Source organism: Fusarium venenatum (assembly GCF_020744135.1).
Source record: "Fusarium venenatum strain MPI-CAGE-CH-0201 chromosome Unknown EDB82scaffold_1, whole genome shotgun sequence".
NCBI classification, from domain to species: domain Eukaryota; kingdom Fungi; phylum Ascomycota; class Sordariomycetes; order Hypocreales; family Nectriaceae; genus Fusarium; species Fusarium venenatum.
In genome coordinates, this window is record NW_027072129.1 from 5,972,625 (window position 1) to 5,997,268 (window position 24,644).

At 46.6% G+C, this 24,644-nt stretch overlaps 12 protein-coding genes across 12 annotated transcripts; 5 read left to right on the forward strand and 7 right to left on the reverse strand.

The window, feature by feature from the left end:
* Positions 1-583: 583 nt before the first annotated feature.
* EDB82DRAFT_520750 (ferric reductase like transmembrane component-domain-containing protein) lies at positions 584-2,812 on the reverse strand (the record flags this gene model as incomplete). Its single annotated transcript, XM_025730189.1, has 2 exons — positions 584-2,225; positions 2,280-2,812. The coding sequence occupies 2 exons, from the start codon at positions 2,810-2,812 to the stop codon at positions 584-586; spliced, it is 2,175 nt and encodes a 724-aa protein (XP_025589338.1).
* Positions 2,813-4,796: 1,984 nt separating this feature from the next.
* Positions 4,797-5,946, forward strand: EDB82DRAFT_487780 (uncharacterized protein). Its single transcript, XM_025730187.2, has one exon. The coding sequence runs from the start codon at positions 4,878-4,880 to the stop codon at positions 5,679-5,681; it is 804 nt and encodes a 267-aa protein (XP_025589337.1). The 5' UTR covers positions 4,797-4,877; the 3' UTR covers positions 5,682-5,946.
* Positions 5,936-7,841, reverse strand: EDB82DRAFT_571691 (cytochrome P450; the record flags this gene model as incomplete). The annotated part of the gene is made up of 8 exons (XM_065609920.1): positions 5,936-5,987; positions 6,040-6,404; positions 6,453-7,052; positions 7,105-7,173; positions 7,230-7,314; positions 7,364-7,446; positions 7,495-7,567; positions 7,710-7,841. The coding sequence occupies 8 exons, from the start codon at positions 7,839-7,841 to the stop codon at positions 5,937-5,939; spliced, it is 1,458 nt and encodes a 485-aa protein (XP_065465652.1).
* Positions 7,842-8,436: 595 nt separating this feature from the next.
* Positions 8,437-10,023, reverse strand: EDB82DRAFT_487785 (voltage-dependent anion channel-domain-containing protein). The gene is made up of 2 exons (XM_025730185.2): positions 9,039-10,023; positions 8,437-8,986 (listed from the first exon to the last, which is right to left on the reverse strand). Exons 1-2 carry the CDS (start codon positions 9,874-9,876, stop codon positions 8,511-8,513), a joined length of 1,314 nt encoding a protein of 437 aa, XP_025589335.1. The 5' UTR covers positions 9,877-10,023; the 3' UTR covers positions 8,437-8,510.
* Positions 10,024-10,120: 97 nt separating this feature from the next.
* Positions 10,121-12,002, reverse strand: EDB82DRAFT_487787 (CRAL-TRIO domain-containing protein). The gene is made up of 4 exons (XM_025730184.2): positions 11,365-12,002; positions 11,168-11,309; positions 10,770-11,114; positions 10,121-10,724 (listed from the first exon to the last, which is right to left on the reverse strand). The coding sequence occupies exons 1-4, from the start codon at positions 11,535-11,537 to the stop codon at positions 10,359-10,361; spliced, it is 1,026 nt and encodes a 341-aa protein (XP_025589334.1). The 5' UTR covers positions 11,538-12,002; the 3' UTR covers positions 10,121-10,358.
* Positions 12,003-12,215: 213 nt separating this feature from the next.
* On the forward strand, positions 12,216-13,166 carry EDB82DRAFT_520755 (isoprenoid synthase domain-containing protein; the record flags this gene model as incomplete). The annotated part of the gene is made up of 5 exons (XM_065609070.1): positions 12,216-12,351; positions 12,471-12,517; positions 12,568-12,605; positions 12,660-12,770; positions 12,830-13,166. The coding sequence occupies 5 exons, from the start codon at positions 12,216-12,218 to the stop codon at positions 13,164-13,166; spliced, it is 669 nt and encodes a 222-aa protein (XP_065465653.1).
* A 144-nt stretch (positions 13,167-13,310) lies between these two features.
* EDB82DRAFT_487793 (uncharacterized protein) lies at positions 13,311-15,028 on the reverse strand. Its single transcript, XM_025730182.2, has one exon. It carries the CDS (start codon positions 15,018-15,020, stop codon positions 13,434-13,436), a length of 1,587 nt encoding a protein of 528 aa, XP_025589332.1. The 5' UTR covers positions 15,021-15,028; the 3' UTR covers positions 13,311-13,433.
* A 534-nt stretch (positions 15,029-15,562) lies between these two features.
* Positions 15,563-16,219, forward strand: EDB82DRAFT_487796 (OsmC/Ohr family). The gene has a single exon (XM_025730181.2). The coding sequence runs from the start codon at positions 15,655-15,657 to the stop codon at positions 16,189-16,191; it is 537 nt and encodes a 178-aa protein (XP_025589331.1). The 5' UTR covers positions 15,563-15,654; the 3' UTR covers positions 16,192-16,219.
* Positions 16,220-16,370: 151 nt separating this feature from the next.
* EDB82DRAFT_520758 (uncharacterized protein) lies at positions 16,371-18,613 on the reverse strand (the record flags this gene model as incomplete). Its single annotated transcript, XM_025730180.1, has 9 exons — positions 16,371-16,775; positions 16,840-17,151; positions 17,201-17,309; positions 17,357-17,430; positions 17,481-17,954; positions 18,000-18,136; positions 18,188-18,259; positions 18,306-18,440; positions 18,490-18,613. The coding sequence occupies 9 exons, from the start codon at positions 18,611-18,613 to the stop codon at positions 16,371-16,373; spliced, it is 1,842 nt and encodes a 613-aa protein (XP_025589330.1).
* Positions 18,614-19,293: 680 nt separating this feature from the next.
* Positions 19,294-20,311, forward strand: EDB82DRAFT_487798 (uncharacterized protein). Its single transcript, XM_065608318.1, has 2 exons — positions 19,294-19,490; positions 19,548-20,311. The coding sequence occupies exons 1-2, from the start codon at positions 19,422-19,424 to the stop codon at positions 20,163-20,165; spliced, it is 687 nt and encodes a 228-aa protein (XP_065465654.1). The 5' UTR covers positions 19,294-19,421; the 3' UTR covers positions 20,166-20,311.
* A 1,105-nt stretch (positions 20,312-21,416) lies between these two features.
* EDB82DRAFT_520759 (uncharacterized protein) lies at positions 21,417-22,400 on the forward strand (the record flags this gene model as incomplete). Its single annotated transcript, XM_025730179.2, has 5 exons — positions 21,417-21,537; positions 21,586-21,645; positions 21,698-21,859; positions 21,932-21,960; positions 22,011-22,400. 5 exons carry the CDS (start codon positions 21,417-21,419, stop codon positions 22,398-22,400), a joined length of 762 nt encoding a protein of 253 aa, XP_025589329.2.
* Positions 22,401-22,851: 451 nt separating this feature from the next.
* Positions 22,852-23,826, reverse strand: EDB82DRAFT_533039 (uncharacterized protein; the record flags this gene model as incomplete). The annotated part of the gene is made up of 1 exon (XM_025730178.2): positions 22,852-23,826. The coding sequence occupies exon 1, from the start codon at positions 23,674-23,676 to the stop codon at positions 22,852-22,854; it is 825 nt and encodes a 274-aa protein (XP_025589328.1). The 5' UTR covers positions 23,677-23,826.
* Between the last annotated feature and the right edge of the window lie 818 nt (positions 23,827-24,644).

Here is a 24,644-nt window from a genome sequence, read left to right on the forward strand (position 1 = left end):
TCGTATATGGAAACGATAAAGAGATTAGGCAAGAACTTTCGGGTCACCTTACTGAGGAGGTGATCAGATATACCCTTATTTTCTATATGTGAAAGTGATTGCCGGCGCCGCGTACGACTGTTTTGAGATCTTACCGGCGTACGGGCCTCAATGGAGTAAGCCCTTGAAATGCACCTTGGCGCGCAGCCCCCAATTCACAGACATTGACCTGTTTTAGCATAAAGAAACGATAATGGAGTTACACTGGACGTACTTGTTTATACCACTGTCTTGGCGGCTGAACTCGTAAGCACTTGGATGCAGGTCTTCTTGTTGCCCTACGCCTCACTAAAAGTCCTGATGCTACCCTCCACCTTGATCGGCACATTTTAGCTCTGTCCTCCCGCATCTCTGCTTACGAGGTGCATTATCTAAACGGGTTACGAGTCGTGAAGGATGGACTATTTACGAACCTTCTTGCATGAGTGGAGCAATAGCGACCTATGCTGGTAAGATTGAGGCTGTGTTTCCTCATGGTATGATGGCAAGGTTTCCCTTTTTGTATATATGAATATTTAAACCCTTTCAATAGCATCAAGGCTTTCTACCAAGAAAATGATTCCTCCACAAATCGAACTACCGCTCCATGTCGTGTAAGTCCAGCACACACATTCCTAGCTTCGTCGCACATCTGTTGTGGACCACAAACAACAACTGTTGTGCCTCCTGTAGTGCTCTCTAACTCATTTTTGAAAACCTGTTTTATGTCCATGCGTGACCCAATCGTAACATGTGCTTCAAAGTGACCCCAGTTAGAAGCGTGGCCGTTCCCTTCTTCATCTTGGTAACCATCTCCCTCAACAATCATTCTCTTGACTGAATCGACAAGACCACGGTTCTTGGTTCCCCAGTACAGCTTACTTGTCCCAATTGGTCGTGCATACATAGACAAAGAGCTTTGGAGGGCCGGTAACACTGCAGTTACACCTACTCCGCCAGCGATAGCGAGCGTGTTGGGGTAATCGGTAGTAGGCATGAACTTTGTTGGGTCCTCGTGGCCATAAGAACATTCCACAAGAATCGGGATAGGGATTCCAATATCAGCTTTTTTAGGGAGTCTAGAGGTTAATCCACATTCAGGAGATACAAACAAGGTGATGCCTGGTTTGATGGAGTTGTTAACAGTTACACTGCTGGGAGCTTTGACTGCAACCATACCGACCTCCTTGAACAGCGAAGCCTCTGTGGGCGACGTGGTCTTGCCCTCAACCTGTGAGCTTGAACTTGAGTGTGAATTCTCTCTCTCCAACTGCCCCTTGCTACAATTAACAATTGAGAAAGGATGGTTCTCCCATACTCGCAAGGAAAGTGTAGGGAAATAGACGAAGCAATGACCATGTGCATCCACGTCAGGAATGTCAATCTGTAGATACTTCTCATCAGCTCTCGTGATGTAAGCCTTTTTGATGCCATATCTTGAGATACGAAGGATGCGCAACAATCTTTCGTACCCCCAAACAGCTATCGCTATGATGAGCCAAATCTCGAATCCACTGGTATCTTCAAATAGATACCAGATATGGTACCAAGATCCAACCAAAACGACAACAGCCAGGCAAATGTGCACAATGAGGAAGATCTCGTATAGAGCGCGTCGGAAAGGGAGAATGGAGAAAGGTAGCAGCAGGGAGAAGGCAAGCGTTCCAACGATACCCCATTGCCAATATGGTAATGTAACCACCTCTGCATGCGAATGAGCCTCAACCATTATCTGGAGCCACATCAGAGAGTGAAGGATGACTTGAACAACGCATACCATTGCGACCCATCGATGGAGAAGAATAAAGGTAGAATAAGACCAGTTGGTTAAGCGAAGCAGCAAGCTATTGCGACCAGCATAAAGTATGATAATCGGGATATTGGCGAATGCAATGATACCAGCCCGGTTGCCAATGTGCCGCATCAACTCATCTCGTCGGATTGGGAAATAGGCATTGGGGGTATAGCGAGGGTAACCATCGAATGTTGCTGCCACATTGATTGCGATGATGTAAAGAATGAAAAGAGCTTGACCGCGAGTAGGGACAATACCCAGTCCAAGGGTTGGAACACTGTGTCTCTTGCCCCAAGCAGGAGGATCGATGATATACGCGTAGAATTTGCTTCTAACACTTTTCGGGATTGGTAGGAAGCGGAGTAATGAGAAACCGATGGGTATAGCAACGCAAGAGAGAAAGACTAAGAGACTGCGTGTGGCAGAGCATAAGTATTTGTCTTCGGATACATATTGGTAAACTTACGAGTACTTGGATTCGTTCTTACCGATAGCTATATACCCCTTGACAGAGTTTGAATAGCTTTCGTAGGTTGTATCTTCGATAGAGATGGTTCGGTTGAGTACCGTTTCTTCTGCAGACATGGGCTTTGGGAGGGTCTTGTTGTCTACTTGAGCTAAAGCCTCAGCGTATGAGAACTTGATGCTTTGGACTTGGTAAATCATCTTGGTCCCCCAAAACACCTCGATCTTGTAGGGTCTGGTATCTTTCGAGCAGTATGAGTCAATGCACCAGGCAATTGATGTCAAGTACGAAGTGTCATTTCCCATGCACGCTGCGGATGGGTAAGCAGCCGCACGCTCTTCTGCCGACATACTGGCATATTCGGGACAGTCAAGTGTAGTAGGCATTGCCCAAGTGCAGGCTTGTGCACATGGCAGCTCATAGTCGTTCCGGCCATAGCCTTGTAGAAGCTCGGTGGCTGATACAGTGAAGGGCAGTGTCAACAATGTCAACAGCAAGGTCGCTGGTAAATTAAGGCTAGTAAAGACCCTCATAATGAAAGGCACAGATCCAATGCAGGCTAAGTCAAGAGAAAAGGGCAAGTGTAAAGAGGAGGCTTAAGGAGTACAGGCCAAGGAACAATCAGTTGTTGAATAACTCCAGGGCAAGGGCTCCGTCGGTTTATATCAGTATCTGTCTTTAAACACATGCCTTTCACCCGGACACTAAGATTGAAAGAAAACCCTGTTTGGGTATCCAATAAAGCCGCGGCAAAATTCTAGATTGCTTCTGAACTTCAATGGTTCGATATGAGAACCAACACACGATCTAGTCTAGGAAGACGTTTCTGCGAAGGGCAGGTGGCTCATCTATCAAGTCTCGTTCCCTGCAGACTTTCAGAAGCAGATGCATCCCAAAATCTCTCGGTATCCCGTCTTCCGTGGGCTGATCTTAGGACTAGGGCTTAATACAATTCTACCAGTCTAGACGAGAGAGGATTCTTCAACGACTCACATCCTGCACATACTATTTGTGAGTCTTGGCTGTAGCATCCACATCTACGCGAGCATCGGCACTTGGTCCTTGGCCCAGACCACTCTATCAGATACCCGTATGCCGAGAGACCCCAGTTCCTCCCTGTGCAAAATCTTCTTTGGCTTTTAACCTTACCTTTTAAATGAGAAAGACCCGCTACTATTGATCATCCAATGCGATATAACGGCTATCCGGCAACTAAACTACGCACACTATACCCATAAAGGGAATCTAACGGAACAACAAGGTTTCATGATCGACCCAGCTGATTGATAAGATGATTGATTAACTGATTGATAAAAAAAATCTCTAGCGTGGTGTGGCACATTTTAACGAGACGAGGCAAGGCACTTACTGCGGAAATTTCCGTACTTAACAGCCAGCCATTGAAACTGGTTACGATAATATTATGTAAATGTTTGCGCGATTTGCATATAGAAGGACTTTTAGTCGGATGGCGGATTTTTGCAATGCAATTTTTATACATATTTTATCAATGTGTTCATAAAAAGAAATTTGCATAATTCATTGGAGAATTGTCAACAAACTAAAGACGAAAAGCCTGACTGGGAGCGAAATAACTCATCTTCCGCTACCCTAAACCTCGACGAGAGAACATCAGGGACATGACAAACTGTCTCATCTCTCCAGTGCTTGAACAATACTGTTCGAAAGATTTAATGGCAGTATTATATGTTTACTTACCAATTTTGAAAGTGGGTTACTGTGCTTATGTTTGAACCTCGTGTGGAACTCTTTGATCTCGATATATATTGTTCAATCTGACTCAACGAACATTCTGAATTAAATGGATAAAGTTCAGTGGAGAAGTGGAGCCCATGAGAGCGTGTGTCTACTCGGTAACCACCTTCATCGTACATAAAAGACTGTAAACTAGTCAATCTCAGACCGTTGTTTCCATATATCTGGGTTAAAAACAGTCCCTCCTTAACCTTACAAAACGTTGGTACACATAACAGAGGATTTGGACGGAATAATTCGACCCGAGACCCACCTGGAAAAGGGCCCAACTCAACCTTGGCGCTAACCAGTTCTGGACCTCTTCGAAACAATAGACCTCGACGCGAATCCAAAACGCGTATAGAGTATTGACATATTATTAAATAAAAAGAACCGGTTTGCAACACAATTCATGACCCACATTATTACCGTTCCCGCCTTCCATAACCTATCAGCCATCATAGGCTTGAAGGTTTGCCGTCTTCAAGACTCAGACTACATGTAAAGTTCAGAGCCAGATAAGTCAGCCAGTCCTCTTGGACAATGCTGCCGTTGCGTTGTGTGATGATATTATTCATTTGATGGGTTGGCTTCAAAATATGACGACTTTGATGATATTATTCCTGTTGACTGTAAAAAACAAAAATACGAGACCGCCGATGACTACTGATGGGATGTCTTCCATTGGTTGAGACTTGATCGGTGAGATCAATTAGGCGCTGGTGCCTAAAATATAGAGCCGAAGGATTCGATTCCATCACTCACCTACTTGACTTATAAACGCGAACTGAGTCCAATATAATCATAGATGAAAAGTTCCCTCAAACATTCACTACTTCTAAAATGGTTTACCTTCCACCTGCAATTCCGGGAGATCGCCTTACGACATATCTTGTCACAGAACTTACAAACGACGAGCTGAAAGTTATCAAGTCAGCTTTTGAACTTGGTGCTTGTTCCAAATTTTCACCCCTACTCGAACTCAAGATCGTGCGCGCACCTGAAGACTATTGGGGAAAGTCTCACCAATACATCCGCACCAAAGAAAATGAAGCTGGCAGAGAAGAGGCCTTCACTGTTATCGATGATGAAGCAAAGGAAAGAGGCGCTATTTGGTACATTGATCAATTCGCCGACGAAGAACAGGTTGAGGATGGCGAGGCTGAAAGTACCGATGCTGTCTTCAAGATCTTGATCCAGACTGAAGCCCTGGCTCTGGCTCAGGTCAACTACGCCATCGCCAATTCTAGTATCGGAGAGGACCTCGATAATTGTGCTGTGGATTCACCCCTCACAAACGACTTCCATCAGCCGGATCTACATGATTGTGGTGGATTCGACTGGGTCGAGCAGCAAAAATTTCAGGATGCATGGGTCACGGCGGAGCCTGGGGAATACGAGGAAAGCACCGATGATGAGCGTCGCAATAACTTCATGCCTCGTCCTGACAAGGTGGCAAGACTCAAAGAGGATGTGGCTCAGAGCGTTGGACTGGTCAGCTCCTGGTCGATTCCCAGCGAAGCCAGGTCTATTGAGTATGAGGATGGGACGAAGAAAGAGTTCCCCCCGGGGAGTGTTGTACTGCAGCAGAGATACGATCCCGAATTTCCCTGGCCAGAGTATCAGTGGCCAGAGGGGTCTTTGTAGGGTGATCGCGGGTGCTCTTCTAATATACGAGTATGCAGTCAATTCTTCGTTCTCTTAAATAGAACTTCAATAGCATTCACAAGTTGACGTTGAAGGTCAAGTAGAGCTCGTCAGGTGGACGAAATACGAGCGATTGAAGTGTGCAAATAAGCATCTTACACAAAAACATTTCCAACACTCGTCAAACTGAACCTCCACTTGGTAACCGATTCCCTTCAACCATCCATCGTGGCCAGTAGACATCAAAGCAACTTGCTACTGCTCTCTGGTCTTCAACAGAAGCTCGTAATTGGGATCGGGAGAGCACTTTACAAGTCAGCATCAAGTCTCGCATGGTGGAGGTTCCGGCGTAACTTACAAGAACTTCGAATTCGATATTCGGCGGTCGGCTTGCCCCATCGCACAACTTAATATCATAGTTCATCAAGAGTTCGGACATGATGAGCTTGATGTTGATGGCGCTGAGGTACCTCCCAGGGCAGGCGTGTCGTCCAAAACCCCATGAAAGATCCTCTCGGCCCACACTAGAGTACTGGTACTTCGCCTCTTGTCCAGGACCTTGGCGCATCTTGTAGAAGCGAAGACCATCAAAGTCGCTAGGGTTTTCGTAAAGATCTTTGTCTGCGTGAATCGAGCAGGTGTTAATCTCTAGTTTGGTGCCTTTGGGGACGAAGGTTCCGTCTGGGAGTGTCATATCTGCGATCGCTGCTCGCTGGAAAGTGGCTAGAGGCTGTTAGTGGGAATCAGGTCGAAGGCCGGTGCTGCACTTACAAAGGTCGGGGGAGTGGAGCCGCTGACTCTCCTTTATGAAGCTGTCAAGCTTCTCCATTGCCAAAATTGAATCCCGACTGAAATTTCCATTCGGACCTCGAGGCAGGGACTCAACCTCCTGTCGCAATATGGGAACATATTCCGGATGAGTGGCAAGATCGTAGATAGCTTGTGTCGTGGAAGAATATGTTGTGACAGTACCAACCGCGATCAAGTTCATCTGGTGAACCAGCTGCATCTCAATGTCGTCGGCCATTGGTGCATTCCTACCATTGCTCAAATGGTCCAACATCGTTGGTGGATCTTCCAGATTTCCTCCTTTTTCTTGCCTCTCTCTCATGGATGCCATCACGCGTTTGCGACCCTTTGCCCATTGATCTTTGATAGCAGCTCGTTCCGGAATGAGCCTGTAGACGAGTGGTCGGAGCCACGGGTGCCACTGCTTCAAAGCTCGTATGCAGTCGAAGCAAGCCAGCACGTAACCGGTGGATGCTGAGAGCCATTCTTCGTCCTCGCTGGCAGCAGTACCTTGGAATGCACGAGCATTGTTTGTTGCAACGAGGCGGAGTACTCGGTCATGGACTTTCACCGGTGTCCAGTCTGTCTTCCCGTTAGAGGGCTTTAGGAATATCAGAATAGTTCAGAAACTCACCTTTGTATACACCCATGATTTTGGGCATATTTTTGCGTACCATTCCATGTAGTAAGGGTGCAAAAGCGGCTATAAAGATTAGTCTCAATGGTCTTGATCAAATAGTACTTGATAGGGATTTTTACGCAGTGATCCTGTGAGATTGGCTTTGATGGCATGGATGACATATTCTGGTGGACCTCCGAAATATGTGTACTCGATTTGCATGTCCTATTTGGTCAGCTTAGATGCTCTCGAGTGGTCAGCCAATTTCACCCACGTTGTCGATCGAGGCTTTGAAGCTGAGAGCGGGATGACTCTTCAGTGTATCCAGATAGCTTGGAGGTATGACGAGTTTGAGCCCTATCAAAAGTCAGCGCTGGTAGTGAACTGTCAAGAGACTTCTCATACCGTCTTGTGTATCAAGGCCAAAAACTTGGTTTTTGAACTGAGTTGTTAATGCCGCGGTGCCGAAAGTAGGTGACTTGATTTACCTTCTTGTACCCTTTCTCCATGACCTTGCGAGGGTTGAAGCAATACTCGAGAGCACGCTTTCTTGCATTTCCGATCTCGTCTTGAAGTAGGATTGGGACATTTGGGGCCTTGCTACGACCGAAGAAACTCACAATGGCCACGAGTATTACAACCAAAGATGACCCCACCCCGGCCATAAAGTACCGGCCTAGGGGATGATCAAGAGTCTCGCCAACCCATCGGTCGAAAGCAAGGTGAAGTTCTGTGAAAGTCGTGCCCGCCATGGTGTCGCATGCGTATATGGTTAGGATTATTGTCTTTCCACGTCAAGTGCAGTTATGCAACCATTGAGTTTAAATTGCGAACTTCCAGGACTTATATGCTGGGCAAGGCCCGACTGGTAGCATTGCTTGGACATGACGCTAGGTATTGTTCGAATGGTGCGGCTCGGCTTGAACTCACGTATTCATGAAACGAGGACCGACCATTCTACCATGCCCGTGTTCTCCTATTGTCATCGAATGCGGGATCCTGATTGCTTGACCAACAGTTTGTCTGAGCGTGCGTTTCTCTCATTGACAGTCAGCATTAGGCCACTCTGTATTGATGCCAGTTGTTGGCTGCTGGGTTGTGACGCTAAAGCCATTTGAAAGGTTTGTGGCTGCGACAACAATACTGAGCCGGCTCGTTAGCGGCCAAACTAGAACGCTTTGACAGCAATCAATCTGCAAATCTGTAGCAGTCGAGTTGACGGAAGACTTGCCTACCAAAGATTGAACATGAAATCGGAAGTATTCAAGTCCGAATGCCGAAGTCTGTCATCCATATACATCGTCAGCTTCACGCGTATCAATCAACGTACAGATGCATGGAATTTCAGTACAGCAATAGCCCCAGCTGCTGTGAGGTCAACAAAACACATTATTCATTACAATCTTATACTATAAAACTATTCAATGTGACTTCGATCTTCTTTTCGCTTGCTTCTTGTCGTGTTGCTTGTTGACATGCTCCACATCCATGTCTTTTCCAACGGCAAGCAAATCTCTCCTAAGAATAGCTCTGATATGAGCAGCCGCGCAGACAAACCACAGAGCAACAAGAACAATAGTCAAAGCTGAGGCAAATGCCTGGATGCCTCGCGAATTAAGGTTCTTTCCCACGTTGATAGTCGCAAGAGCAAGTCCAACGTTGGGGAAAATAAGTGCCCACCATGTCAGACTAAATTCCATGCTGCGGACACCTCGGAGAACTGACAGAGTCGAAAGAGCGGAGAACCATATGGCCATGAGCCAGATGAAAAGGCCTACAGGGACAGACATTCCATACCAGAGTTCTCCGATAGGAAAGCTTAAACTGCCGAGGAAGTCATCTGGCAAAGAGGACTTGGCTTGTGTTCCGAGTGCGATGAGTCCAGCGCATGTGAACGCTGCAATTGTTAGTAAGATCTCGAAAAATAAAGAGGGTGGGAATTAGCTTACCTGTAGGTCCAACAGCGATGAACATACCCGGCCTCTTGGATGGAGCCGGTAATTGATGCTGGATCAGACGCGACAAATACACAGCGTAGATAAAAAGTGCGAGCATCCAACCAAGTCCTTGTCCCATGAGGCCTGCGACAATGATCTGGATTGCGCTCCACTGAGGCTGACTGCCCGCTATCTTGGCAGCCAAAATACCAGTGACCAAGAATGGATAAGCGGGAAGGATCCAAGCAGGTAGAGCCTCAGAAATGTCCAGTCTCTCAGTCTCAAAAATTATATGGTACTGAGATACAGCGACAATCATCTCACAAGCGTAGTATATCCAGAAAATTACTCTCATCGCGGTGACGAACCATTCTCCCGTAGCAGGACCTCCATAAGATTGCGCGCCATTGAGGATCAGGGCAATTGAAACCCAAAATGAACCGAAAAAGAATGACTCGGATGGATGATGCAGACTTGTCGCAAAGGCTCGTGGTTTGATGCAGAAGCGCGCGATCATCAAGCAGGTAAATGTTACGAATAGAACAAGATTTAGAATGAAGACAACCTTGCCAATTGTCTGTAGCCCAGTAAAGGTGTACGGCTGCTCGCCTAACAGATTGGCCAGACCACCTGTTGACATTGTGCAGGGAAACCATTGCCAGGTCACTCGCACGACGCGATCTTTTAGACGTAGTGGAGGCTCTTGATCGCCTGGAAATGCCTTTTTGCGGGCATCGGCACCCAATTCGACATCGACGTGGTGGCCATTGAGGTTTCGCGCGTAGCCATTTTGGTGTTGGGTCGCGTGTTCGTGATCGTCGCTCGTAGTGTCGTCGTTATTGGGAGACATTTTGTCGTCTCTTGATTCGAAGCTACATTTCTGTGTTTTACACACTGGACTGCGTTCAACTATTATATCTTGATAAAAATTACCAGACGCTTTCTTCCTTGTTTTTACATGTCTTCATCATTCTTGGCTTCGTGACGCAAGCCAAGGGGAGCTAGGATGCCGTCACCCGTGGGCCAAGGTCCACTTGATGGAGCAAATGGTAATCTCAGATTAGAGGTTTTATCAGTGGTTTTGCAGCACTGAAGAGAAAGAAAGTTTCAGAACATTACTAGCTGGCTGGAGATGCCGAAGCCTAGGCCTCGTAACCCTGATCGGCAATAGCGGCGGCATTGACGATTCGGCTTAGTGGACATCAATCGCAACAACCACACTAACCTAATCACCTTCGTCGGCGATGAGAATCTGACACAGCACACATTGAAACTGAATGACTACTTGAGTCTCGAACGTCTAAAAACATACTCTGACGCCCTAGATACGTTCTAGTTGCTGGGGGTCGCAATGGTATCGTCCCTTTTCGTGCCGCTCATGGACCCTGTAGCGACTACCACCCTTCTCTTATTCTGATCCTGGATAAACTTGATGGGTCCTTCAGGAAGACTCTCCCCAGGCAGCGCCCAGTTCATGTACTTCCGAAGCCCTTCGTCGAGTCTTGGGGTCATTCCAGGCTTGTACGTGAACTTCCCTCCATACTCAGTTGGTATGTTCTCAATATCGAGATAAGGCGTCAAGGTTGACAGCGAATCCTCACCAGAGGAGACGATGATGAGTTTGGCCGCTGTGCGAGGATCAATAAATTTTGACAATATGCCCCAGATCTTGCCAAAGTATGCCGGCGCGTTCATAACCTAGACTCATTAACATATGGCTTTCAAGTTGCTTGAGGTGCTCACATAACAGCGGTCTACCATCTCTGGAAAGCAGACAGCCAGAAGCTGGCTGACATCTTGCGCATACCCCTTCAACGACCAAGCTTGCCTCAGGCCAAAATTGCCAGCATTAACCACATAGACAGAGCTGACAACAGATGGGCTTTGGGCTTTGCAGTCCGGCATTGACGCACAGAGAGGTAGAACGAATCGCGTCATGTAATCGTGATAAACCATGGTGTGCTGACTTTTTTCCGTGGCAGTCTGGCTTGCGTTGTATTTGGACATGGATTCAGCAGTTAGTTGTCCAATGTCGAACATGCAAAGAGGCAGGCCGCGCTTATCTCGGCGACCAGACCAAGTGGGATACTAAAGAACGTCAGCAAATAGAGTATTGAGAAATAGTTCTTCGGAGAAAATACCATTTTACGCGCTTCTTCAAATTCATCGACAGAAATAGTGTCATAGGCTTTGATCGCTTCCGTGTCTTTGCGAATGGCCATGGCTTCTTCGTACTGGTTGAGGGCACCCTGAGGATCGAACCCACGACCTTGCAGAAACCTCCTGATAGATAGTCAGTTCATGTTTGAGATGCAAACAGAGAAGACTGAACTCGTACATGAAGGTAGGATGATCATTGATACCGTCAGGTACGTCTCTTTCCTGTAATTCTGGAGGCCGTTTGAGATGACCTCGCTCCTCAAGGAACTTTATCAACACGCTGAACGAGCTTTGCTGTGACACTGTCGGAGTTATCACAGCCGGCGGTTCGGTCTCAGTCTCTGTGGCCATGGTGGTGATTCGGCAATGAGATGGATGTGAGCAATGGTCTTTCCCGCTCGTACCGACGTGACAATAGTGGATTCTCTGAGATCAATGTGTCAAAATGATACCTGGGAGAGAATGCAGTAGAGTCATATACCTGTTTATAGAGCGATGATGAAGTTGCCGGTCTATGGATATGGACAATGCGGGTGCTACGCTAAACAGGTGATATTTAAACAGAGGAAAATCAGGAAAATTTAAAAGAGGAAGCTCATTGATTTTCTCGGCCCCTGGAGGTTACCTAGTCGATTCCTTCATGGCAAATCTTGGAATATTGTCAATTAACAGGCCTTTGAAGGATTGCATGGCGGGTCAGCAGGGAGTCGCCATTGGCTGATATGTATGTCGATCTACTCAGCTTACCCCCGAGCGAGATCCTTCGTTCTACTGATAACACCTGTTCTTATCTTGGCTGAGACACAATAGTCTGATACCTTGCTGTGGCGGGATGTTTGTCTTCATAAAAATATGAATCATCCTTCACAAATGACGTTGTCTCCATTTGCCGAAAGTTCGTTCGCCTTGTTGAGCTCACTGTCATTGCGCGCTGAACAAGATCGTCAGGCCGACCTCCACATAATTAAGATATGCACACAGACTATTGACCATGCTCTGGTCTGCACCCATGGAAAGTTTCAATCTCCAATGGATCAACAACAGAATGATTGGCTCGAGACAGAGGCTAGGATAACTAATACCATAAAAGCGATCCAGCTGCGTTCAGATTTGATAAAGCATATTGGCCCTCTCCATGAATTCGGAGGTTGCAACCACATCAACGGTAACTTCTCTGCCGTAGTGCTGCCGCTGTGTAGACCTGACCGCTTAGAGCTTATAGCATATGTGCTTGAGTATAAGTCGAAGCAAGGGGAACACCATGTTCTAGCGCTAACAACAAAGACGCATTTCTCCACGATTCTGTTCTTGAGGCTGAAGACACCTCTACGGTATGTTCTGGCAAATCAAATGGCCTAGGATATGCTAATTGTGAGTTTAGGAATCTCAAATGCAAGCCGAAGCTGGTCTACGCCTTTTGTTTGAGCGTTGCATACGTCGGCTCCTGCAAACTGACGAAACATGAGCCAAAAGGATTGCAAAGGCATGGAAAAATTCGATCGACACAACCATAAAGGAAAAGCACGTCGAATTCCAGTCCTTCGAGGAATACTTGGAGTTTCGCATGATTGATACTGGTGCACCGTAAGTTCGAAAAGTGATACTCAAATTGTAGTGAAAGATTGGCTGATATTTAAAATCAGATTCGTGGAGGCTCTCATGCTTTTCGGTATGGCCATGACGCTCACGCCGCAAGAAGATGCTGAACTTGGTCCCATCATTCGGCCATGTTTCGCCGCTTTGGCTCTGACGAACGACTACTTCTCGTTTGATCGAGAGATGGCAGAAGCTGACACTTCTACCCTTATCAATTCGGTTTCCATCGTAATGCGTCTTCAGAACCTATATATCTCGACGGCGAAGGAAGTCATCAACGAAACCATACAAAAGTACGAACGAGAGTTTCTTCGACGCATTGACGTGTATAAGAGTCAGAGGAGCCAGTCTCGGAAAAGATTCAGCAGTAATTGGAGGCCATAACATATCAAGTCAGTGGAAATCTAGCCTGGAGCCTCAATTGTCCTAGATACAATCCATACTTTAGTTACGGTTTAGAGGCATGTCAACAGAAGGAATGATCGTCGGAGTCATGTCGCTGTTTTGAAGCAGGTAGTTGTGATACAGCCAAAGCAAATAAACTCAATTGGTATTTAGAAATAAAACATAAGTAATGTATAACCTAACGCAGGCTGCCGCTTTTAAAGTTCTTTATTAGCTCTCGCTTATTATTCTATCCGCCTTACATGACTAGCTTTCTTCAATCACGAAGCAATCCAAAGGGACATAGACACGAGGCTCGCATTTCCCACAATGACAGCCCCCCCATCGTCCCTCAATCTTTGCAACAACACCAGATCCTTCAAAAGCTGCACGGAACTCTTCTTCCGGCGTCTTAAAGGGCTTTGGTATCTTGTGCATATGTTGATCGTTCCAGTCGTCATCCCAACATCCCCGGAAGCGTGAGCCAAGTAGAGGGATTTCAGCCTTGACTGTTTGAAGCCCTGGGAACGCCCCTTCCCTTGCCTTTTGACCAAGATATATAATATCATCCCAACAAATCCATCTCATATCATCGCCCTTGATTAAAAGAGTCAAGTCGCGGATTGATGGCGTAAGCAGGTCCGTCAGGCACGTCTTTTGATGGCTAAACTTCTGTCTACCGAGGGTACCTTCGGAAACGTGTCGACAGAAACACAAGGGATCAAGGGTCAGAGAAGTAAGATTGGTGAATCGACTGAGCTGCTCTCTTGTGATGATTGTAGAATGAAAAGCTGGAGGATCTCGGAGATCAAAGTATGATGCTAATCCCAGGATATGAGGTCCTGTGGATTCAAGCTTGAAATCGAGATGAAGCTGTTGTAACTTCTCTGAGTTGAGATATCTTAGTAGTGTTTTGGGTGCAGCGTGATGGACTTGAGGCCTTTCTTCACTGTACGAACCTGGCCCCTTATCGATGACATACTTGAAGCTTGTTAATCTTTTCGCCATATGAAGTATTTTAAACAGCGGATGCACGTCGTTACACCCTTCTCGGAAAGACCATCCATGAATCTGCAACTCGTTGAGATTTTGGAGAACAATGTTGCATTTCGGATTATTGAATTCAGGACCGTAAGATGGGAACTCAGCTTGCTCAACACCTCTTAGCACCAAGGTCTCGAGTTGGGGAGATTGTTGTAGGAGGAGAGATAGACCAGGCCCGGCCGTGCTGAACGTCACAAAGTCGCCCGCCTCGAGTTCGAGATACTTGAGGTTCTTGAAACTTGACTCAGATCCACGCTGCGTCAGGATCTTGCTGAAAAAATCGAGGTTTATCCCTTCATCAGAGAAACCGATGGTCAAACCCTGTAAATTAGATGCCAAACCCAGCAGGGTATTTATTTGGATATAATAAGGATCCTCCAGGGCAAGGCGAAATGACATCGAAGTACCAGCCAACCTGCAAGCTATTTTGTAAAGTACCGAGCGGCACTCGTCCGTCATATGGTATGGCAAATGTAGAATCTTGACGTCTTGTGCCAGGTCTCGATCGCGATCCAAGACCTGCAACTTGTAACGTGTCGTTATACCACTGCCGACTAGGTGAAATAGTATAGGCATAGCGGCTCTGCGACAGCGTTTGCTGGTTTGAGTAAGTGCTAGCAAGTCCCTGGGGCCAAATCCGAACTCATATTCGTATGCATGGTGAATCTCGGGATATTTGACAGACTCTGGACTGTGACAATGAGAGCAAAAGTGTGAAAACACACAGTTGAGAAGTTCAATGGGGAGATTGCTGATGAGGCTAAATTTGGGATTTGTAGGGTTTTCCATGGAGGCAGCTGGTGTTGACATGAATTTGCATAGAGGTTGATGCACAGTTTACATCTTCACATTTATATCCGTGCCCAGCAGAATGCAAGGATTGATACCGCCAACCAACGCCGTCTGACTCATGCGGCGGTATCTAACGCACGGATAGCCTCGAATAATGGGTTTTCGAAAACGTCTTTTAATTCCTTGGAGTTGTCTCAATTCAATTGGCCAGTAGGTTAAATAATTGTTTCACTATTACTAGCTAGCTACCTTTATATAAAACATTTGGAGGGACAATCTTACAGGGGTCTTCGGCCAAAAATTGGGGCACCCCTGTGATCTATAATCTTAGAAATGCTATCTCCCCAGCCCCCTAACGTCGCTCAGCCCACCTTAGCTCTAGGAATGAGAATGGGTTTTGATGCGCTTGAGTTTCGTTTGGAGTTGAGTGGTATCCACTTTGAACTGTCATGTCCAAGACGTCACAGGAACGAAAGTGGTTTATGGTTAGTTAGTTGGTATAGCAACACAAAGTCTCAGGCTCATGGTGACGTGCTCGACTCTGGCGACATGAGCATATATGAACTTTTTCAAACATTTCAATTCTTCGAATACTCAGTTACATCACAACTTCAATCAGTACCCAAGAAATACCACCTTGACGAAAATCAACATGTCAGCTCTTCGCGCTTATCAACCTCTTTTTCGCCGCGCCGCACAGCGCACAGCGCCTACCATCAACACTACCACTCGTCGCTTCCTCAACGTAGAATCCGCACCAACACTTTACTCGGCACGCGCAAAAGCAATTGGTGCTCGCAAGGGTCGTATCGAAGGCGAGAACCTCAATGTCGAGCTCACCATGGCCAAGGCCCTCGGTGGTCCCGGCGACAAGGGCAAGACGAACCCAGAGGAGCTCTTCGCCGCTGGCTACGGAGCTTGTTTCCAGTCTGCCATGAACGCTTGCGCAGCCCAGATGGGTATCGAAATGCCTACCAATGTCGAAGATAGCGTGGTCGATACGACAGTGCACCTTGTGGGTGATATGAAGTCGCTGGATATGGGTCTACGCGTGGATATGAAAATCATGGTTAAGGGCCTGGAACAGGAGGAATTGGAAAAGGTGGTTCAAAAAGCGAAGGCGGTTTGCCCGTATTCTAGGGCTACAAAGGGCAATGTCTGGACAAACTTTGAATACGTCCAGGGTTAAGTGCGAGTCGCGAGCGGTTACGTGCATCGGTATATTGAATACAGAATATTCAACATCTTTAATTACGCGATGAGGTCTGTTGATCTGTGGACGAGAAACCATATACGTGAAAGAAAACGAACGCAACCTCAGACAAGTCTGGTCAGATACCAAACGAATGACATGGGCCTCTGAATCGACTAGATTCCTGAATCATCCCAATCCTCGCGAATCAACTCAGCTCCCTTTTCACCAATCATGAAAACAGGCCCAACAATGTTAACGTCAGGCAAGACAGGTATAATGCTACAATCAACGATGCGAAGGCCATCAACACCATAAACTCTGAGACGCGGATCCACAACACCGCCATCAGCCTTGGGGAGCATCTGGTTAGTACCAGAAGCATGCCAGTTTGGGATGCTGTTCGCCTTGACATAATCGAAAATGGCGTCTTCATCGTCATCATCAACAGCTGCACCAGGGCTTACTTCGCCATGGTTTGCACCGTAGGTATATCGCGAGAGGGCAGGATGGGCTAAAATCTTGCGAAGATAGTGGAAGCTTCGGATAGCAATTGCTCGGTCTGCGTCATGAGTGTAATACTATACAATAGTTAGGACGTGAAAAACCATGGCAAACAAAGACATATCATTTCTGTGGACTCACATTGGGGTTGATCTCAGGAGCCATCATCATTGAGGTACCCTTGAGCGAAATATTGCCACGCGATAAGGCAACCATACTACTCGCCGTCAATGAGATATAAGACTCATTGGCGAGTTGCTTGTAGTAAGGTGTTGGTCCAGACGGATACCATGTTGATTCAAAGAGATACTCAATATGCGATTGGTCTCCGAGGCCGGCTTCTACCACGGGACCTGCTCCAATCTCGAACAGCTCTTGTTCGGAAAGTCTTTGGAACCCATTGGTGATTCCACTTGGGGCAGTGTACGGGCCGGTGCCATTGCTGTAAAATTCCTACTCGGGTGTCAGTCAAATTCATTTGTATTCCTCGACAAACAATCACCTCTTGAGCTGCCTCTAGCAAAGTAAAGTCTGATGACAATTGGGATGACGAGTATTGGAGATCATCCTCTACCCTCGCCATTATGCTGAAGACACTATGGTCGTTCAAGCTGTGAATATTAATAGGTGAAGCCAGAAATATTCGGGCGTATCTTACTTTCGACCAATGTTCTCGTTGATAAGCACGGGCTCAATCGCAAACTTTTCAAGCTCAGACGAAGGACCAAACCCCTACATTCTTGAGTTAGCGACATCATCAGTACTCAGAATCGCTCACTAACCGAAACCATAAGAAGTTGCGGTGATTGAAAAGCGCCCATAGAGACAATAACCTCTTTGGAGGCGTGTACCTGATGCGTTCTTCCAGTAGGATGATCCATAAACCGGACTCCCGTAACTTTTGGTCTGTCACCACCGGTACTTGACAGGAGTTGCTGGACTGGCGCATAGTACAAAACATCAAGATTCTTCCTGTTGAGAGCTTGCTTCAAATACCCGTCATAACTAGAGCTGCGCAAAAGATGCTTGTCAAGTGTAGCTGTACCTTGTTTAACGCCTGTGCTATTCCCAGTGTTGTAATCTTCGACAATGGGAATGTTGGCAGCTTCGCAGGCGTTCATAAAGGCGATGCTTGTTTCTGGAACATAGCCCTGGTATGCGATTTCAAGAGGACCATTTCCATAAGCTGTGCTGTTGTAGGTCTTGTAAGTATTGTCAAATCCCTTCGATTCATTCTGAGGGTTAAAATGTGTGCCCTTTATTGTCAGTCAGATTCTACGTAAGTGGAGTTCTTAACTCACCTTGATGAAGAGTGGATAAACATCGTCCCATGACCACCCTGGATTCCCTCTCTTCTCCCACAGATCGTACACCGTAGATGTACCACGTCCATAATAGAATCCATTAATCATGCTACTCCCACCCAATCCTTTGCCGCCTGTTTCAGTTAGCCAATGCTATTCAGATGAAGAGGTAACGTGAGACAAACGATGATAGGTAAGGATTCTTCCGTCAAGACCCTGCTGGGGTGCTGTGTCGAATCTCCAATCAATCGACGAACCTGTTACTTGTTAGCATGTAATGAGTAGCATCGCGCTCATATATACCTGTTATCAGCGTATTTCCACCCAATGGCTTATATGCTGCAACGACGTTTGGATCAGGCCCAGCTTCAAGAACAAGAACGCGAAATTTTCCCGATTCGGTGAGTCGGTTTGCCACTACGAGGCCTGCAGTCCCGCCTATAATTCTTGTCAGCACAGAGCCTTGAGTTGGAGTTGAATGTCTTACCTCCAGCAATGATGAAATCATACTCGTCCTGGATCACAGCCCTTTCGATGCCTTTGATTGGATGAGCCAAAGTGCCATAAGCACAGAGGAGACCAATTGTTAAAGTGAGTGTAGAACTGAACATGATGAAGCGAAAGTATTCGTGAAAAAAACGAATGATAGTGTATCGACACCTGGAAGTTGCAAGAACGGTAGAATGAAGGGCTGAAAGATGGGCACAGGCTACTGTTATGTGATTGCATGACCAAGCTGACATGGTGTGTTCACGTCTTGGAAAACGCGGGACGTCATCCTGATCTCTGATCTCGATTGCCTATGAGACACGACTGGAAGGAATCAATAGCCTGCATACGGGAGGCTCGGAGAGCAGACAATATTGACTACCCCGCATCACAATTCCTTGTTTTGGTAATTTAGCTACTGCTAGTGTAAGCCTTGCGGGAGCCGATGTATGCTTAATTCTAATTCTAATAGATTGATTTAGCCAATTCTAATTTTCTGTATTGGCTGAATGACGTTTTGCCAAGGCGTTATCGCCGTTTCGAAGCTTCGGGTATAACCTTTGACGTTGATCCATGGTGGATTGGATTCCATTTGCACCGAGACCAGATGGGTAGTAGTGTGTAATCCCCAATTCGCTTGGTTCCCTTCCATGGCCTACTATTGACCATAGAGGAGGACCTGTGAATGTTCCTTCATTGCTTGATCGTGCAAAGTAAGCTGTTTCTTTTACAGCCGAGGGATGAAACTCACACCGAGATGTAGTCCAGCCGGCAGTTCATTGAAGCCGAGAATCTTGCTAGATCGATGGAGAGACTGCGCAACCTGATCAATCGGAACCCAGAACTTGGACAGCGCTGTAAATCTTTGTGCCTCGCTTACGAATAAGTTAAGGTGCCCGTTCCTGTCACAAACTAGAATGTAGACGTTGGATGGACCTCTCTCGTGCTCCCGCGGACTGGTGGAGTCACGCGTTCGCGAGGATATCCTCATGGCTCATGGCAAGTTATAATCTGTTGCATATTTGGTATTGGCTAAGACTAACATTGAATCCCCAGGATGGCGAAGGAACAGCACCCTTCACAAGACTACTCACTGGCGCAGACACAGATCCTGGCATACTCCAGGCTATGGTTGCTTGGCCAAGACGACTTGAAAGGCTGGCCTTGCGAACTAACCCGTCGCAAATTACTACCGCTTGGAATCGCGTGCAAAACATACTTGACGGGCAGAAAGATTCTCTTACCCACCTCCGATTTCAGGGTGAGTACCAAATATGGTTGACAGGTTTTGACTTGAGAGATTTCCCTTGCTTGGAACATCTTGCCCTTTGCAGCGCAACCATATCCAACCGCGATCCGCATCGGCGTGACGGCAGTACCTTGCATGAACTTGAACAACGCATATTAGCCCCTCGTCTTCGCAGCCTCCTGTGGGTGATGCCGTCCAAGCAACCCGGATCCGAGGACTTCTTTGGACCTGAGAACCAGAGCCGAGTCGAAAGCGTATTGTTCAGTCTTAGCAGGAAACGAACCGAATACCGGGAATCTGGAAAAGAACGGACTTTGAAGAGAATATGGTTACAGACTTTAGCGGCGCCGCTTGAAAGACTTCCTACAGATGCTCAAGACAGCTTTGCATCTCATAGGAGATGGATCGCACATTCTGACCAATGATGTCGGGGACCAGAGGGTCCGACTTTACAACATGTACCGCTCCCCAAGGGAGGCATGGGTGCTAATGCCGCACCTCGCGGACCCTTTCCTCCGCTGGGCGAAGTCTGGTCATGGGATAATCATGCTCGAGCTACCTAGAAAGCACAAGATATGGGACAAGGATGGTGGTCCCCGAAGTTACATGTATTACATTTGTATCAAAGTACGAATTTAATAGGGCTCTAGAATTTAATACAATGTCTCATCATGGCATCCGCCATCATGTTCCTACTATGGATATCCTGCCATCCTTTCCAGCCGAGTCCGGCTTGGCGAGCTGCTTTGAAATGTCCATCAACAACGATATGTTAGACGAAGAGTTCAGCTTCGACCCACTTTCAACATCCTCAAGCTGATATGTCGTTTGAGGCTGCTTGGCGGCGCCAAATGTGGCAGGTCGATTAGTGAGTCAGCCCGCACAGGGCACACACATTTTGGTGAAGTGCAGCGTGGTATTTAGAAGTGAAATCCGATCAAAATATTTGTAAGCCCAAAGACGCCAGACAGGGAGCACTCTTGATCTTGAAAAAAAATCGTATCCTGGCCGGAAAATGAGACCTATTGCGCTGAACGACCTGCCACTTGTGTACAGCAAATGACGGATGAATGATTTTCATATAGTTCGCCATGTTTGCCACATGTTTCTACTTAAAGACGCCAATTACTATTACACCTAATGACCCTGACAGCCATGAGAGGAAATATAACTAAGCATAAAACGATAGAAAACCAGATATTGGGTATATTCTCTTTCACTTGAAACAGAACTTGAGCAAAACCTTGGTCTGTTCATGACGATCTGAAAGAGGAAACTGAGCACGTGTGCTACCACTGAAGGATTGGATTGATCAACACAGTCAGCAGCCTTCGGGGACCTTTTCATGTATTCTGTAGATCCCGATGACACACATCAGGGGTTCCTAACTACTGCCAGGCACAATTCCCTGCAACGGCCAACGATGCGAGATGACACAAGTCCTCAGAACTTGGAACGATCTTAATAGACTGTAACAGATCGACGATCTGCATGGCTTCGTGTTGTGCGATGGGAGAGTTGAAGGCTTCGTTATCGGCCGTCTCCGACGTGTAACTGCGAAGCAACACCTATTTAGGAGTCAAAGGTTCCACGACTTTTCCCAATCTTAAACAAACAAACACTCCCCAACAATCTGAGCAAACTCGTCTTAAGAAACAAACACTCTACCATTAACCATGAAGCTATCCACTGTCCTGTCCTCGGCCATCGTTGCTGCGCTTGCAAAAGGCGCAGCACTAAACAAGAGGCAGAGTGTTGCGACCTGCTACGGGGACCAAGGCCCCAACTTGAATGACTGTACGTTGTCGGAACATCTGTGCGATTCCCATTACTCACATTAGATAGGCGATAGTCTGATTGCGCTTCTCGGCTGGACCGGTACTTCGACTGACCAGATCGAGCCTGGTAAGCTTTTTCCAAAGGTCAGTTCATGAATAGCTACTAACTTGTCCTATAGATCCATCCAGTGGTGTGTCTTTCTTCGATGACCACCACGCCTTGAACTGTGAGATTGGCATCGGTTGGAATGACCCAAACAACCGTCTCACCATTACCACATCTTCGCTTTTGCCTTATATCAACATCATCAAAGACAAATGCATCATTCCCAGCGAGGCAGGTGGCTATTCTGACAGCGTCGACGACAACTGAACTGTACGAATTACAAACGATCCTCGATACAACCCCCCAGCCAAGCATCGACGACAGGCTGAAGGCGACGTGAGTACCCGGTAAAATCACTAGAGAATTCGTGCTGACATCTGAATAAGTCGTTCAACCTTGAGGTTTTAAGCCATGCCATCGAACGCCCCGGCTTCCGTCAGAAGGTCGGTCCTAGCCTTCCTAGCGGCAGCTCTTACACTGTCACTACTGGCGAAGCGAACACCGTGTCTGTTGGCGCATCCTTTGAGATCAGCGGCGGATTCTTCGAGATCTTTGAGGCTGGTGCAAGCACGAGCTTCGAAAATAGCCACACAGTTGAGAACTCCGAGTCTACTCAGATCAATGTTGACTGCGGTCCCGGAAAGAATGGGCAGATTTACTGGGTGCCTAAGTGGGACCACTATGAGGGAACTTTCGTCCCTAGCAACACCGCCGGTGATGTTTGGAATCCGCTTGATGACAGCGCTGGTGACTACATGATCGAGTGCCAGGGTTAAGTGCTGCATGAAATGGCTATCTCACCCAGCAGGCTGTGACAGGTCCTTTAGTCATGATCACACCTGTCAAGATCAACTTGGGTTATATTCTTCTCTTCTACAGATGCTTCCAGTATCTCATACCTTTTTATTAATTGCTATTTATCATTGGAGCATGCACGCCTTACGGATAGCAAGACATCCAATACATATCTATATATACACCACTATCCTTAATTTTCAAGATTCTATACTTTGTGACCAATCATGGGTTGTTACCTAGTAGTCTGGTATAAATACAATGGTATATCATTTCTTTGCGTGTAGTCTATCACTGAGTGCTTACGTGAACAGTTTGTTGCTTGGTTATATAGGCATGCACTTCAAAGTGATAGTATAGTATAAAAGCGTGGTATTATTCTGTTTCTGTGCCCATTTCTTAATCTCCCTAATAACAACGATCATAAAAACCTCAAGATGCCAAAGCCGCGATCCTGCTGATATAGTGCTGCGATATGATGCGGAGCAGAACTGCAATGCTGACATTCATGAAGATGTCGCCCATTTGGCCAACGGAAGCAGGACCATAGAAAATAAACTCTCCAAGTGCAGAATCCTTCTCGAAAGTATTTCCACCGGCTGTTTCAAGACTAGCCGCCGGTGCGCCTTGTCCTGATGCTGGAACCAACTCCCAACTTCCAAGTTTGCTTTGAGACATTGACCCAATGAACCTCTTAATGGTGGATGAACTGTCAACCTGTCTTTTCCTCCACTGCCATGTCTGAACCTGCCCATTCACATCGACTTCGAAAGGCCAAGAGGCACCCTCCATGAACATGCTCGTCTCTCTGAACTTGGACTCAAATCCATTGAAGCTAATAGTACTCTGCTGACTGAAAGTGTGGCGGCTTTCAATAGTGCATATAGGCTGCTTTTCTGATTCATATGGGCCTTCTTTGATCTTAAGCCTACTGCTGGAGAACATCTTGGCTGAATAGGCAACTGGCCCTTTAAATTGAGGGCCGAGCTCAAGGACGCTGGTGCCCCCACTTGTCATGACGTTCCAAATTTGAAACCTTGAAGGCAATCTAGTGAAGCCCACGCGAGGGTGATAGCCTGGCGGTCCTGAAGCAATGTTGGGAGCTTGCTGGTAGCCTTGCTGCTGGTAACCGGGAGGCGGGGCGTGGAAGTTCTGTGGATAGTTTGGCATGTTGGGAGGTGGGGGGCCTGACTGGTATAGAGGTTGTTGATACAGCTGTTGAAAAGCCTGTTGATTAGGCTGCTGATAGTATGACATGTTGATGTTGTCTTGCTAGGTCGACACCCGCTATGGGAAAGAGATAATGGATGGTGGTGATAGTGAGAAAGGATGAGAAGATATTGATAAGCACAGAAGAGATGCGGTACAAATAGAATGATTTTATCTTCGCAAGCTCCTTAAAATCTGTATTTACAACAGAGAAAGACCAAGAATGACGAATGTTGTTCAGGAATACTGTTGTCCGATGGGCCTTTTATGGTTAAATAGAAACTAACAAGAGATTACTTCTATTTCGGCGCTAACTCTTTTCAGCAAAATCGTGCGCTCGCAGCAATCAGCGTTCAGCAATGGATCATGCTACGCCAGATCCATAATTACGCCTCAATTAATGCGGTTCATGAGACACTGGAAAATGAGGCTTGGAGCTTCAACGATATCCATCATAATCACAGACGATCAGTTGCGTCATGGTTGGTAACTTGGTTTATTCTGTTTAGTAATCCCTCTCAAAGAGGCCTTGGCATGTCTCGATTAAAAGTGATACGAATACAGTCTGATGTCAAATTCCCAAAGTCGTCTGCCAAACCTGCTATTATTGTGCCTTATCCTCCTCAAGTACCCAGTGTAGATCAAGGGTATGGGGTTCCGTCGATGTGGTCACAATCATTAGTATCAGTGCACTTTTGGATATGAGACTGTGGGAGTGGTTTGAGGCCTGCTTCGACAGATCCAAGGACTTGATAGCTCAGCAGCCACGACATGCCGAGGATCAGTGCCGATCGTATTGACTGCGATATGGGGATTTCAGCTATCATATGCACTAATACGTAAGTAATTCAGTTGACTGTTCGAGATGAAAATAACATGTTACACAACGATGCAAGTCTGGGCCAAAACGAGTCTCCAGCCCGAGGGCAACACTCTCACAATATTCTGCAACTCATTCCAAGGCAAGGTAGCAAAGCACAATCATTTTACCAAAGGCAAATATCAAAATCAATAAG

Bases quoted from the DNA above. Each gene is read 5' to 3' on its own strand.
- EDB82DRAFT_487798 (XM_065608318.1), top strand. From the start codon at position 19,422: ATGGACCTCTCTCGTGCTCCCGCGGACTGGTGGAGTCACGCGTTCGCG. The intron at 19,491-19,547 runs GCAAGTTATAAT...TTGAATCCCCAG, and splicing joins GGATATCCTCATGGCTCATG to GATGGCGAAGGAACAGCACC.
- EDB82DRAFT_487785 (XM_025730185.2), bottom strand. From the start codon at position 9,876: ATGTCTCCCAATAACGACGACACTACGAGCGACGATCACGAACACGCG. The intron at 8,987-9,038 runs GTAAGCTAATTC...TAACAATTGCAG, and splicing joins CATCGCTGTTGGACCTACAG to CGTTCACATGCGCTGGACTC.
- EDB82DRAFT_487796 (XM_025730181.2), top strand. From the start codon at position 15,655: ATGTCAGCTCTTCGCGCTTATCAACCTCTTTTTCGCCGCGCCGCACAG.
- EDB82DRAFT_487793 (XM_025730182.2), bottom strand. From the start codon at position 15,020: ATGTCAACACCAGCTGCCTCCATGGAAAACCCTACAAATCCCAAATTT.
- EDB82DRAFT_487780 (XM_025730187.2), top strand. From the start codon at position 4,878: ATGGTTTACCTTCCACCTGCAATTCCGGGAGATCGCCTTACGACATAT.
- EDB82DRAFT_487787 (XM_025730184.2), bottom strand. From the start codon at position 11,537: ATGGCCACAGAGACTGAGACCGAACCGCCGGCTGTGATAACTCCGACA. The intron at 11,115-11,167 runs GTATTTTCTCCG...GACGTTCTTTAG, and splicing joins TTGAAGAAGCGCGTAAAATG to TATCCCACTTGGTCTGGTCG. The intron at 10,725-10,769 runs GTGAGCACCTCA...TAATGAGTCTAG, and splicing joins AGATGGTAGACCGCTGTTAT to GTTATGAACGCGCCGGCATA.